The 13,661-nt window shown below is 36.9% G+C and overlaps 1 protein-coding gene across 3 annotated transcripts in view; it reads left to right on the top strand.

Annotated features, from left to right (window-relative positions):
• SLC44A5 (solute carrier family 44 member 5) overlaps positions 1–13,661 on the top strand; it is an 86,142-nt gene that overhangs the window by 42,606 nt on the left and 29,875 nt on the right. For all 3 annotated transcript variants that reach the window (XM_084527432.1, XM_084527430.1, XM_084527431.1), the window contains exons 3-5: positions 2,969–3,042; positions 7,643–7,727; positions 11,389–11,473. In XM_084527432.1, the coding sequence (XP_084383558.1) occupies positions 2,969–3,042; positions 7,643–7,727; positions 11,389–11,473 (244 nt within the window). The remainder of the gene's footprint in view (positions 1–2,968; positions 3,043–7,642; positions 7,728–11,388; positions 11,474–13,661) is intronic.

Raw genomic sequence — 13,661 nt, 5'->3', positions numbered from 1 at the left:
ATTGCTGAGCACAGTGTCATATAGTATAGGATATCCCTCTGGTCACTTGGGATTGCCAATCACAGAATCATAGAATCATTAATGTTGGAAAAGACCTTCAAGATAATCTGGTTCAACCGTGACCTTACTACCAATGTCACCCACTAAACCATGTCCCTAACTGCCATGTCCAACCTTTCCTTGAACACCTCCAGGGATCGTTATGCCACTACTTCCCTGGGCAACCCATTCCAATGCCTGACTACTCTTTCTGAAAATGTCTCATGTTTTCTAACCTAAACCTTCCCTGGCACAACTTGAGGCCATTCCTTCTAGTCCTATCACGAGTTACCTGTGAGAAGAGGCTGACCCCCAGCTGGAGATGTATTCCTTCCTCACACCAGATCTATGATCAGTTTAACTGAAATCATATGAGACAGAAAAGATTTGTGAAAGCAATAGCTGGCATCACAAAAATATCTAGCACAACATGTTTGAAGTCTAACCTGTCTTTAATTCATCAAAGGCAGAAATTTACTCCAAACCAACTTGCGCTGCCCCCAGAGGTTCGCTGGTAGGAACTGAATATGTTTGCCACCTCTCAGTTTCTGAATGTACGAATACTTGCCTCATTTCACAGCCCTAAAATAGTCTCTCTCTCTCTCCCCTTCCCTTCTATCCCACCACTTCACTCACTGAAAGTGAGCTGCTTGAGTGTTAAAAGGGACTAAAGATTTGCATATTGTATCTAGTAAAATAAGTAATTATTTTTTATGAGCAACAATTAGTCTGTATGACTAATGAGTCTCTATGTTTCAAAATTCTCTGAAGCTACCCAATAAAGTATTTATTTATTTATTTATTTATTTCAGTATTTAGTTAACAGTGATACTTGGCCACAGGGAGTTTTACTAGGACCTATACAGGAGTTTGTGTCGTACAAAGAACAGAAAATCCTGTCTTTTGGTAAAGTGTTTATGGGTACTTACTCATTGTGGGGTATACAAAACTATAAAGTAAGATTAGCACAAGTAGATGTAATCTTTAATTGTATTTAGTTATCATAAAATGAGACCTCTGAGAATTACACTAGAAGAGGCTCCTGAGATTATAGGAGTTGTAATTGAAGTATTTATGGTGGCATATTTCTCCTTAGACATATTTTATTAAATCTTGTATCTCTTATAAACTGCTCTGATGCCAAGCTTCAACACAGTGTCTGAACAGACTTGGACAATGAACAGCATTTCTGTCTTTAAGTAATTGTCCTTCATTAGATTACTGTCATACTAACCTTGAATCTGTACCAGCTTTGCCTCACTAAAAATTTATTTCAGTGATTTGTTAAAACTGTATCTCTCTAAAGAAACGAACAGGAGTTTTCATTCCTTTTCCACACCTGAAAACACTTTTCAAGATCTCCAGTTGTTTAAAAGTTCATCTTCTTTATGCTAAAGAATAACGGTTGTTCATAAAAGGAAACGTAGACTGGAAAATGGAAAGAAACATAGCCACTAAAAATTACTGTTTGTCATTGGAGTTTGCATTCTGAGATTTCTTACTTGCAGTCTTCAGCTCTCATCCACTTGGCTCCTTACGTAGACTCTCAAGCAGAACTAAATATTGCTCAGTTTATGAAGACACTCTTTAACATGAAGAACACATTAGACTTCCTGAAGTGATTATTGCTCACTCTTATATCAAGAAAAAAAAAACAAGATACAGCTTTGATCAGGTCAGAACAGAAGCAGCTTATTGCTACAGCTGTAGGAGAGAGTAGAGAGCAACACTGAAGTCTTCTGCCTATGCGAACTCTGCCCAGGCAAGGCAGCTACAGATTTTACGTACCTTTAGGTTATACAACCTGCTCTTGACCAAAACTGTGTCAGATAAACAGAATATTTTAAGTAACAGTGATTGAAATACTTCAGATGAGTAAGGTCAAGACAGTACATCCTTCTACAAATAATTTACTCCTTTGTTAATGAAATTGTGCTGACTGGTGAGACCATTAGTTGCAAATATTTTTTAGCTAGTGAGGCCTGCAAAGACCTATGAAGCATGTGCTGCCACACGTCTTCAGAAGTAAAAACTTGTGAAGTTAGCTTGTGAAAGAGAAAATTGGTCACTGTAACTGGAGACCTCAAAATTTGTTGTCTCTGTAAATGCATACTTGCCCTTCTCCTACCTGCTTAAGTGTTCATGTTTCATATAAATTACATCTCTAGAATGACTCTGATCAGGGTCAGATGCTGGAAAAAAATGATTGTAGTGATCCATATCTCCACTCCTCTGCCTGAATGAGCTTGATATGTAGACCAAAAAGTTAAAAACAGCAATTGAATTGAATGCTGACTTCTCAGTTTTCAGACTGGAGAATGTGTTTTTTAGCTTGTCTGCAAATAGAGGTATGGCGCTCCAAAAGATTTTATCTATTTATTTATCTATCTATCTATTTATTTATTTATTTATTGTAGAGAATGTTTTGGTTGCACTAAATGAGGTCAAACAACCAAGTCAGAAAAGTCAGAAATTTGTGCAGAGATCAGGGTAGGTAGTTAGATACTGGCTTTTTTTTTTTTTTTCCACTTTTTTGTTATTTTCCCAATCATAACCTATTTATAATGCAGGTAAGCTGTGCTGGATCATCATCTCAACATATTGTTTATAATACCTGATACCAGAATTGATCTCACGTTTTCAATGTTTTAACATACCATTTGTTTTAAGAACGTTTAAGCCTGTTCTTCCATATGTTTTTATTTCTGTCTACAATTCAAAAGACATATATATTTATTTGATGGTCTTGCAGTGAAAGCAGGACCTTACACCTCACATGTGATTTTGTGAGTAAGACTTTCAGAAAAGTGCAGATGCAAACATACTTATGTAGTATATTATGATGTGAGAATACCCTATGGCACTCATTGTTTTCAAAGGGTCGTATTAGACACCTTATTTTTTAAAAAGTGTTCCCTTCTGTCCCTAGGCATTGTACAGACATTATTTGCTGTGTAATCTTCATAGTCGTCATTCTGGGTTACATTGCATTAGGAATTGTGGGTAAGTAAAAACAGGTATAGTATGTAGTAGTGCTTTCTCATACCCAGGAGAAGCAGCTTTGTGAACATCAGTACTTTTAACTGACATGTCCCTTTTGCTTATATCTACATAAAGCATTCAGTTCAATAAGTAATACCTTGCTTAGAAGCAAATCATGAATTTACATTAGAAGCAAATCATGAATTAACACTCAGTGTCTGTTGTAATTAGGGAGACACTCAAATCCACATATTTATGATAAAAAATTAAAAATGAAGTATATTCAAGAAAAATGACATTGATAATTTTGGTAACATAAAGTAACTGTGGTGGAAAAAGCCTTTCATTTGTCATTAAGCTGAAAGCAAAAGATAGAGATAAACACTTTAGTTTTCAGAGGCTTTTTGTTCTGCAGATTACCAAAAGAACCTATATGAGCAGTGAATGGGGAAGTAAAAGAGGTAACTTCATTTACTATGAGATCCAGAGTTGTTTGCATATTAAGATATTCATTAGTAATACCCATTTTATTTTGTGTGAGAGAATTGTATAAATGCCTGTATGTGAAAACACAAATAATATTGTGAAAGTGTACTTGCTGTGTGTCTGCATGCTTTGCTGAACTCTAATTTATTTCAAAATAAGAGGTCATCTTCAGTACAATTCATTAGTCATGAATTGAGCCTTATGTCTTATTACAGAAACAATAAAAAGTACATTTCTGTATTTTCTTGTGTGAAGACCCTTCTGGATTCCTATTAAATTTACCTTGAGGAATAAGCAATAAATAAATGTAGCTTTATCACACAGCTGCTGTGACTGAAAATCTGAATCCAATTTTGCTCTCAACGTTGTATATAGCACATAGGTTTTAGCTGTATGCACATCTGTTTAACAATGGAGTAGAATTTGTTTAGGTATATGTTTCAAGAAGAGTTAAATGTAGTCTAAGTAAAAGGTAGTTAAATCTCCTTGAAAGATGAAACATGATAATTTTTGATACTGGTCTTTCTTGGTCCTGCTTCAATGATGGCTGCTGTTAAATGACTTTACTGAATAGAAATATTTATTCCAGGATTTACTCTTTGTTTCATTCTGTTAATTTCACAGATGAGCTAATAGTGCCAATTTAACAATGTAATTTTATTTCCTATGGAACTGGCTTAACACTACATACATATTTCTGAGACCTTGGGTTTATCTGGGTGATATTTTACAGAAGTTAGCGTCTTAATTGATGATGATTTTGATTCAGAAAGATATACATAAAAGGCAACAAATAAGTTCTATTGGAAACAAGCCTCATGTTCCAAAGGACAGATTAATTTGAAGTAATTGCTTTTGTTGTATTGCTCAAAAGGATGTTTATACAACTTCAGTGTATTCAGCATGGATTTGCAAATTCTGCATCATGTGTGCCACTACCTGCTTCAAAGCATTACTAAATTGCTTGTGTTAAAAATCTGTTAGAACAATTTCTCAATTTTCAGGTTAGGTTCTGCACACATTAAAACATTAAAAAATACATTTAAGAGAAGCAAATTAATAATGTGAAAGACTGCCCTTTTGAAAGTACACAGTAGAGGGAATGAAGCAGATAGTATAAACAGATTTGTGGTTATTTTTTAAGTATCAAAAGATGCCACTGTTCTAATCACGTTTTTTCCTTGACAGGGAGCTTTCCATCCTTTACAACCAACAACATAGCCCTAGAGCACAGAAAAAGAGGAGTACACCTGATAGACATTCAGATTGACAGGCAATAGGTATTTTTGATACTGTCCATGTGTGTTGGCTCCACATCAGTAAAAGCGCTGACATAACTGCAAACCTCCTGACAACGAAATGGTGCTATCATAGAATGTCATGCTGCTGCTCTGGGGGTTGGCTCAACTGTGTAATATGGTTCAGCTGTTCTTTAATTTTCTTTTTTCATCTCATTTTTGTTTGTGCCAGCACTCAGCCCACAGCCTTATGACTATTAGAATGTGCTCAGAAAAAAAATCTGAATGACTGGATTCTGTTTTATTTAGTACTTGATAGTGGGTCACCAATAGTACAGCAAAACACACAAAACATGCTGCTCTGTCAAACTAGTTCTTATAATAGCCTTCTTCCCTCAGTCAGAATTGTTGAATTAGATACTTATTCTGCACTGCTTATGCCAGAAAAAAAAAATTGTGTATTTATGACATGGATTTTTTCACTGTCATTGTTCTCAGTTTGCAAAAAAAAGTGGCAGAGAAATGTTTATTAATCTTGATGTTTAAGGCCTGGCACAGCCAGTGAAAGAAGCACATATTTTCTCTTCTGGTCATTTCCCTTCTCCTTCTGCTGCTGAGTTAATCAAATGCTAAATGTTTATGTTGTAAAGCGGACTAATTCTTTTTTGTTTCACTTTGGAATTTAGCTGAGAAGCGTCTTCCTCTGTTGACCCAGCAGCTGATTCCAGTGGTGGAATTTCATAAAGAAAAGTGTGCTCAATCTATCTTTTAAATCAAATTAGTTTAGATATTGTTTTAGTAAAAACATGACTGAATCCTCAGGCATACAGGACAGCTACTGCCAAGCAAGAGAAGTTTTAGAGAATTTGGTAATGGCAAAGCAGGAACAGTCTGTACAGAAATTCTATTGAGAAGTGAGTAGTATGCTCCATCATTTATATTCTACTATTTTCTATTAGTAATTGAGAAATACACTGAAAACGATGAGTGATGAAACCTGAGACCAAGGATTGACACAAACCCTGTGAAAAAGAGACTTTTGAAAGATTTCAGCAGAGCTTCTGTTACAACTGAAGAGTGAGAGGATGATACACTGTCCTGCTAATTTAATGAGCAGAGTTTTATTCCTGATGGCTATATTAGTCCATTGAAACAGACTGAAGGAAGTAAGCCTGAATCACATTGACCTTTCTGATGGAAAGATCCTTAGGAAAAGATTGCTGTGTACATAAGCAATACACTGAGACACCAAACAATTACTTTACATTGCTTATCTCCTTTTTCCCAAGTTTGTCTGAGGAATTAAAAATAATTCCAGGTTTAAAATGCTACCTTAGTAAGGGGTATTATTGGCTGTAGCAGCTACTTCCAAATTATATGTACAAAGGATCTTTAAGTCTTGCTACTAAATTCTCATCAGTACTTTGGAACTGGCATGGTGGGGTTTATCTCCACTGGTTCCTGTTTCATAAAGTGTCAAATAAAATAATAATTTAAAACACTAATTTTTAGCCTAGGAAAACACTGATGTAGAAGAGTCATTTAACATCATACAAATAAGGCCTGAAAGGCTTTTCAGATCTGTATAGGAGCTTGATTCATTTGAGCTCAGATTTTTAAGTTTATGAAAAGTAAGGTCTTACTAAAGTATAAGGAAACACTACTTATTGTCTGAATCACAATGGAAGAAAGTGTACATGGCATAACTAACAGACAACAGTGCAATCACCAGAGAGCTATGTGATGTCATGCATACATACGTGTAATTGAGTTTTCAGTTGCCTACAGGTGAGAGCTGATAGTTCATGTCTCCTGAATGTTCCCATTAGCTAGTGTTAATGAAATAAGTAAGTGGGGTTTAACAAAGAAAAAAAATAAATGGGGTTTAACACCAGTGAAGCACTTCAGCTTTCTGTGAGCATCAGAATACCACAGTTAATCTGAAATGTGGTCAGTCTGGAAGTTCAGAAGTTGGTTGTTACCAGGCAACAAATTTAAAAATTCCAGAACACAAGCAAAATGAGATATGTTAAAATAAACTAGGGGATTTATTTTGGTAACTTAAAACCATACAAGGTGAAAAGTAACATTACAGATTCTCTTTTGGTGGACGTTATTATAACTATTTGCAAAAGTCAAAAAAACTATGTTGCGTATCTGTTCCAAACATTCCATTAGATTTGTAATTTGCTGCTCTGAGATCTTGTATAGGTTCTGTCTCTACTGCACATATAATAATTGTTATAATAAGCACTATTATTCTCACCAAAGTGACCTTGAGGAAAATGACAGTTTCACAGTTGGCTAAATTTAATGCCACAAAGTGGAGAGAAAATGGTGTAATTACAGAGAAGCAAATTCAAGGTAGTATACATAGGTCAAAACCTAAAGTTTGGCTTCTGGCATTCAGTAATGTATTGCACAAGAGAGGGAAAGCTGGGACTGAAAACTTCGTAATAACTGCAATCTTTTACACATAATACAGACACAAGGAAATGGTTGTTAAGAGGATTTTTTTAGTGTTCTCTAGCAACCTGATTTTAGTGTGTTAGCTCAGGGTACTGATAAGGAATTATATTCTGGAACTATAGTTTACTTTCAGATGATGCTTTAGAAAAATGAAATTTCTGTGACTTAAAGGCAGATCAGCAATTGGTAGTCAGTAGTTCAAAGACTAGTCATTGGCTAGTCATTAAGGAAGCTTTTTTTGTTTTGTTCTGTTTTTATTTATTTATTTTTTCACTAGGAAATCTACAAATCAATACTCTTCAGAGGCAATCAACAAAAATTAAAATGATACATGAGAGGTGACATTTTCATGCTAGTAAATTTCAACTACTATCAAGTTATTGCTATACACTTTACTGTAATGTTAAAAGATATATGTGTATTTGCAGCTTGGGTGCACGGTGATCCTAGGAAAGTGATTTATCCAACTGACAGCTATGGGCAGTTCTGTGGTCAAAAAGACACCTTCAATGAGTGAGTACTAAATCCAAATACCTATCTTTATGACTTATGCACTACGAACAAAAAGTGAGGTTTCAAATCCTCTCTGTGCAATTGGTTCTTGTGCAAAGCTGAAGAGACAACTACACTTGATTTCCTCTTATTGTATTTATTCCAAATAAAATTCATAAATAGATTAATCCTTCGGTGCAAATCTAGACAAGAGTTATTACTGCAGTGCAGTTGTTCTCATTCAAAGAATATTTTTGGTAAAGTATAATTATAGCTGATTGCATCACTGATTGCATTGAAAGTGACTAGCTGGCTCAGCTTCTGGCTGTGAAGTTTAGGATATTTAATAACCATTTGAGGAATTCTTCTGTCCACATTTGGATAAATGTAGTCCTTAAAGCATTGTAGCCAGGTTCTCAGTTTCTCTCAATAAGCTCCAAATACCATAAAAGAACATATGGTAAAGGTCTTGTTTTCTGCTACTGCTTATCTGGGGATAGTGGAGAGCAGAATGCGTGGTCAGGCAGCTGTAGCCATACCTTTCTTGGAGATACCAGCCAAACAGCTCTGTTTAATTGTCTCAATTTCCTAATCTCTTAGCTTCGAAATTACAAGAATTAAATTTATTAGTTAATATCAACAGAGTATTTCTGCATGAAAACAGCTGCTCAGGAAAGAAGGATATCACATTATTGTTTCCTCTGAAAATCTAAAACTTTTTTATGAAACAAAATTTAAGAGTTTTGTTTCTTTTTTAAAAAAAGAGGCTGATGAAGGGACTGCTCAAAGGCTAATGCAAAAGGGGGGGGAGCAGTAGAGAGGAAGTGGAAGCAGGAGAGAGAAGAGCTAGTACTTTGTATCCTCTCAAGCTCTTTTTAGAGAGGAAACACAAATGCTAGGGACTGTAAGAGGACAAGACCTGTTGCACTCTCTGACTAAGATTCTTTCTAACAGTTGTTGGCGAGTGACCAGAAGAGTCCTCTTCCTCTATGAAGAGAAAGAACTAGGAGCAAAAGTGTTCCCCTTCTTCTGTTCTTTGCTCTGTCTTTGCCCCCTCTCTGGTCCATGGGAAGCAGCAGCAGCTAAATAGGTTTGGTGGTCTGGGGCATACAGCATCCATGCACTGTGTGTGATATGTAGCCAGATTTAATTCTGATTACCCATTCTCATTGCCTCTTTCTTTTTGTTATTCAAGTCTTCAATTATTTCTTACACCATGATTTCCAGTCTGTATTTTATTTGCCACATGGAGGAGTTCTTTATAAAAAATTAAGCCAAAAGTTACACAATATAATTTACTAGAAAAGGAGGAGTGTTATGACAATATTAGTATTAGGGCCTGCCAGGAGGCTCCTCTGAACAAGTCCCTCTGGTTCCCAAAAGTGGAGGTGTGGGATGTGCTTATCAGTCCTTTATGGATACCATAAGAAGTGAGAAAGACTAACCCATAACTATGGTTTTCCAAAGTCCCTGCAGGCTTAATCTGTGATCTCTGAATTGCGAAGTGATGACAGTCTCTGTGATTTGAATTTTTTGCTTGGAACAAGCATCCCCAGCAATCTCACTGAGCAGTAGAAAAGAGGAGCCGATAAGCCAACACTCACAGTTTGTGAAAAAAGAAAAAAAAGGAAAAAAAAAAGAAAAAAAGAGCTGAACTCTAATGAATTCCATGTATTCAAGTTAATTCTACTTTGTATAGAATCTTTGTGTGGAACTTTATCATTAGAGTATCTTTTAGGCCTCTTCATACTCCACTGTAAACCATCCATTAATCTTCATGGAATCTGTAAGCTTGTTTTGCCTTCTACAGAGCATAGTGTAAACATGGAATACAATAGTGTTTCACTGTAATGGACACAGACCTAGTTTTCAGTGGCTGTTTCCTTTTGTTACCTATATGCTTAATCTTTGTTTTCTGCCGGTAATATCAGCAAGTGGGCTAACACATCTGAAAAAAAAAAAAAAAAAAAAAAAAAAAGATTTCATTAATGGCTTAGAGAAGTTTACAGACTGTAAATACTCACAAGAAACTATCGGAGAAAAATGACATTTCAGTCCAAAATTTTATTATTTTGATTTGAAGAAACAAAAACTAGTGAATTGTATTTGCTAATGTGCATGTTTTGTTAAACAGCACATAATAGAACACACTGCACTAAAAACAAATTACGCATCTAAAATGTCAGGCAGTTGACCTAATCTCAGTTTTAAAAGGAGCTTGAATGTATGATTGCTATATATACAAAACTTGCTATATAATGGCTTTGTAGACATAACCGTATTCAGCAGCTCGCTGTATATGTCCTAGAATGGGGATTACCCCAAAAGCACTTCATTATTAATATATCCATCCTATTCCCAGGGCAGAGCTCTTTCTGTGTTGCATTGCCTTGGTTTGCATCAGTGGTGGCTCAGACAGTGTTGTATTGTGTTTTCTTGCACATCACAGGCTACAGGGGAGTATATGCATTACTAGCCAGACCACTTATCCTCAGGGTACTCATCCTCCCGACCTGGAAGTCTGGGAGCGTAAGAAGCAGAAGCCCCCTGCAAAGTTCAGGTGGAAACAGTTAGAGACACGGACTGTCACAAGTCCATGGGACCAGATGGGATCCACCCAAGGGAGACGAGGAAGTTGGTGGATATGATTGCTGGGCTGCTTTACATCATCTATCAGTGATCTTGGTCATCCGGAGAGGTCCTGGATGACTGGAGACTTGCTAATGTGACGCCCATCTATAAGAAGGGTCATCAGGAGGACCCAGGGAACTACAGGCCTGTCAGCCTGACCTTGGAGCCAGAAAAGGTGACAGAACAGGTCATCTTGAATGCAATCATGCAATGTATGCGGGAACACCGAGGGATCAGGCCCAGCCAGGATGGGTTCATGAAAGGCAAGTCCTTTGAGTACTGTGTTCAGTTTTGGGCCTCTCACTACAAGAAAGACATCGAGGCCCTGGAGTCATCAGTTTTCAATAAATCCAAACTGAGGTGACAGCTACCTCAAGGCCTCAGTTTCCAGAAATTGTCAAGTGTGGGGATTGTGGGGTGCAAAACCCTCAGGCTGTCCTTTATATCAAAAAAAAGGTTTATGAGCATTGTTTTGAGATTCTACAATCATTCCGTTTCCTGGCTATCTGCTTTCAGTATCCAACCATAAAAGCTTTTGATTGATTTTGGTGCCACCTTCTGCTCAGCAAAGTAATCAACTTTCACAATGTAATGTTTTTAATATGCAGTTTCATTGATTTTGGTGCCACCTTCTGCTCAGCAATATAATCAGCTTTTACAATGTAACATTTCTAATATGCAGTACATACACAATATATTCAGTACAAGCAAAGGAACCACAGAGTTTTGCAGAGGTGTTTTACCAAACAGTCTTTCCCTTTTTAGAGGCAGAACTGCAGACACCTTCTAACTCTTATAGTACCTAGGGTTGTTTCAGCTTAAACTCCTGACTGTGGAAAAACTGTTCAAAATTAAAATTCTTTATTAAAAAAAGATTCTGGTTTAAAAGAACATTCAGTATCTGTTTGGGATTTGTCTTTTGTCTTGTGTTTGCAATGTGTGCATTCTGAATAAAGGAATTAAAATACTAATTTATGCTATAAATTTTGGTGTGGTAGGATGTGTAAGCACCCATATTTATAAAATTAATTATCTTGTATTCTCTTTATAGGAACAAGACCATTCTGTTTTACTTTAACATTCTGAAATGTGCCAGCCCAGTAGTGTTAATAAACCTACAGTGCCCTACAACACAGGTGAGTGAAATACAGAGCTAAGATATTTTCCCTGCCTCTTAGTCATGGTGCTTAGGAACTAGACATACATTTGTATGGATTTTAAAATTGCTTTTCATGTTCTGTGAAACATTATATGATTGTTTTACAGATGACATGTATAGCATACAGTATCTGTCACCTGTGATGGTCAGAAGAAAATAAATAAGAATGTACAAGATTGGCTATTTTGGATCAGCATTGAATAAAAGTCTGTCTAGCTGGATAAAGTGACTTGTTATTCATAAATTTATCACAGGCAGCTGTTCAGTAGTAGTAAGTGTATGCAAAAAATAATTTTGATTAACATCAAGGATTTTCCAAACTGGATGTGTACAAGAAAATGTACATATCCCCAGTGAGAGCAGTTTCTGGGTATAGTTAGATCTTATGGTGCTTTCAAAATTGAAAAAAGATTATTTTTGGCTAATGCCACAGTACTCTGTTAACTGTGCTGCAAATTACTGTGAAGCTGTGAAATAATCCCTGTCACTGACCTCATGTGGGTTAAAATTGTTCTTCTGATCTTTTTAAAATTAGACGATTTTATTGACCTGTTTTGCTGAGCAATTGAAGGGTCCAGAGGGCAAGATGTATGAGGAACAGCAGAAATTACTTGGATTGTTCATCCTGGAGAAGAAAAGACTTAGGAGAGGCCTCATGGCAGCCTGCAGCTCTCTCACAAAGCGAGCAGAGAGACATTGATCTCTGCTCTCTGGTGACGTGCGATAGGACCTGAGGGGACAGTCTGGAGCTGGGACATGGGAGGGTCAGGCTGGGTGTTAGGAGACGGTTCTTTACTAAGAAGGTGGTCAGGTACTGAAACAGGCTTGCTGGGGAAGTGGTCATGGCACTGAGCCTGCCAGAGTTCAAGAAGCGTTTGGTCAGTGCTCTCAGAAATGTGCTCTGATTTTTTGGGTGGTTCTCTGGGGACTCAGGATTTGGTCTGGGTGATCCTTGTGGGTGCCTTCCAACTTGGGATATTCTGTGATTCTATGTTTCAATAATTCAATTGTACAAACAGTTATATCAGTTCATTTTGGAAAGCAACAAATTATGTCGTGGGATTAAGTTGGGAGTTAGGAGCAGGACTGCTCTGATCCACCCTTGCTGCCAAAGTAATTGTAGCGTATAAATGAACTAGGTGATAGAATTTGGTCTCAGTCAGCTTGACAACATTCAGAGAAATCCAGTGCTACTTTGGATGAGGGCTGTTAGATAGTAACCAATTTACATATGGTAATTATCTTTTTATTTCACTGTCATTTTGAAGTGGTTAAATTCCAGCTTGTCCTTACTCCTGATCCTAGTCCTTGCTAGATCTTTCTGACCCATCAGTTAGTGTGACTGTATGGACTATTTAAAACAGCTGAAGAGATGGGTATCTCCAGGAAGGGAGAGCAAGAACCCTCTTAACACTATTCAGGTGCTGACAGAGTGGAAATTTTATCATCATCAAATTTGTTTCAGGATTCCCCACCTACCCACAATCAGACACCAGCATTATTACCCTGCAGCCTTTGGACTCTTCTGTTACTGGAACAATTCAGGCTGTCTAGAAATACTGAGTCATTATGTGGGAATTGGCTAGTACTGTGGTCAAGTTGGTGGTGGTTGTGAGTCAAGAAAGGTGGAATACTTCTTGAAACGGAGTTTGGGGGAGGGAAGATAGTTACTATGTTTATTTTCAGACATATATCTCCAAAGCTGAGAATGTTCTTGATTGCTGTTTGGTGCTGCAGAGGTTTAATACCCTGGTATTTTGCGAAAATGCTGAAGAAACTTTTCTTTGATAATACCTCTTTTGAACTGCAGAGATCTTTCATTCCTGTCCCTTTCTCATCAAATAGTTCAGGATAAAAACAAACAAACAAAAACAAACAAACAAACAAAACAAACAAGAACTGACATGGGAAGAGCTTCAGTTCTAGAGTAAGACTGGATTTACAAACTGTTATTACAGTTCACTGGACCCACAAACAACATATTTCATTGCCTGTTTCATAGGTGGGAAACTGAGATTATGGTAAAGTGTATACTCATAGTCACCTGTTGGCCCAACAAGGAAAAAGCTCTTCTTTCTTTGCTCCTTGCCTTCTGGGTAGTCCACAGGACCATAGTACTCATCAAGAAAGATCCTCTTACAGCATCTACCCTCTAGCCTGTTCCA

This window comes from Aythya ferina, assembly GCF_964211825.1.
Source record: "Aythya ferina genome assembly, chromosome: 8".
NCBI classification, from domain to species: domain Eukaryota; kingdom Metazoa; phylum Chordata; class Aves; order Anseriformes; family Anatidae; genus Aythya; species Aythya ferina.
Note: the sequence above shows the minus strand (reverse complement) of the source record. Positions and strands in the feature narration are given on the sequence as shown.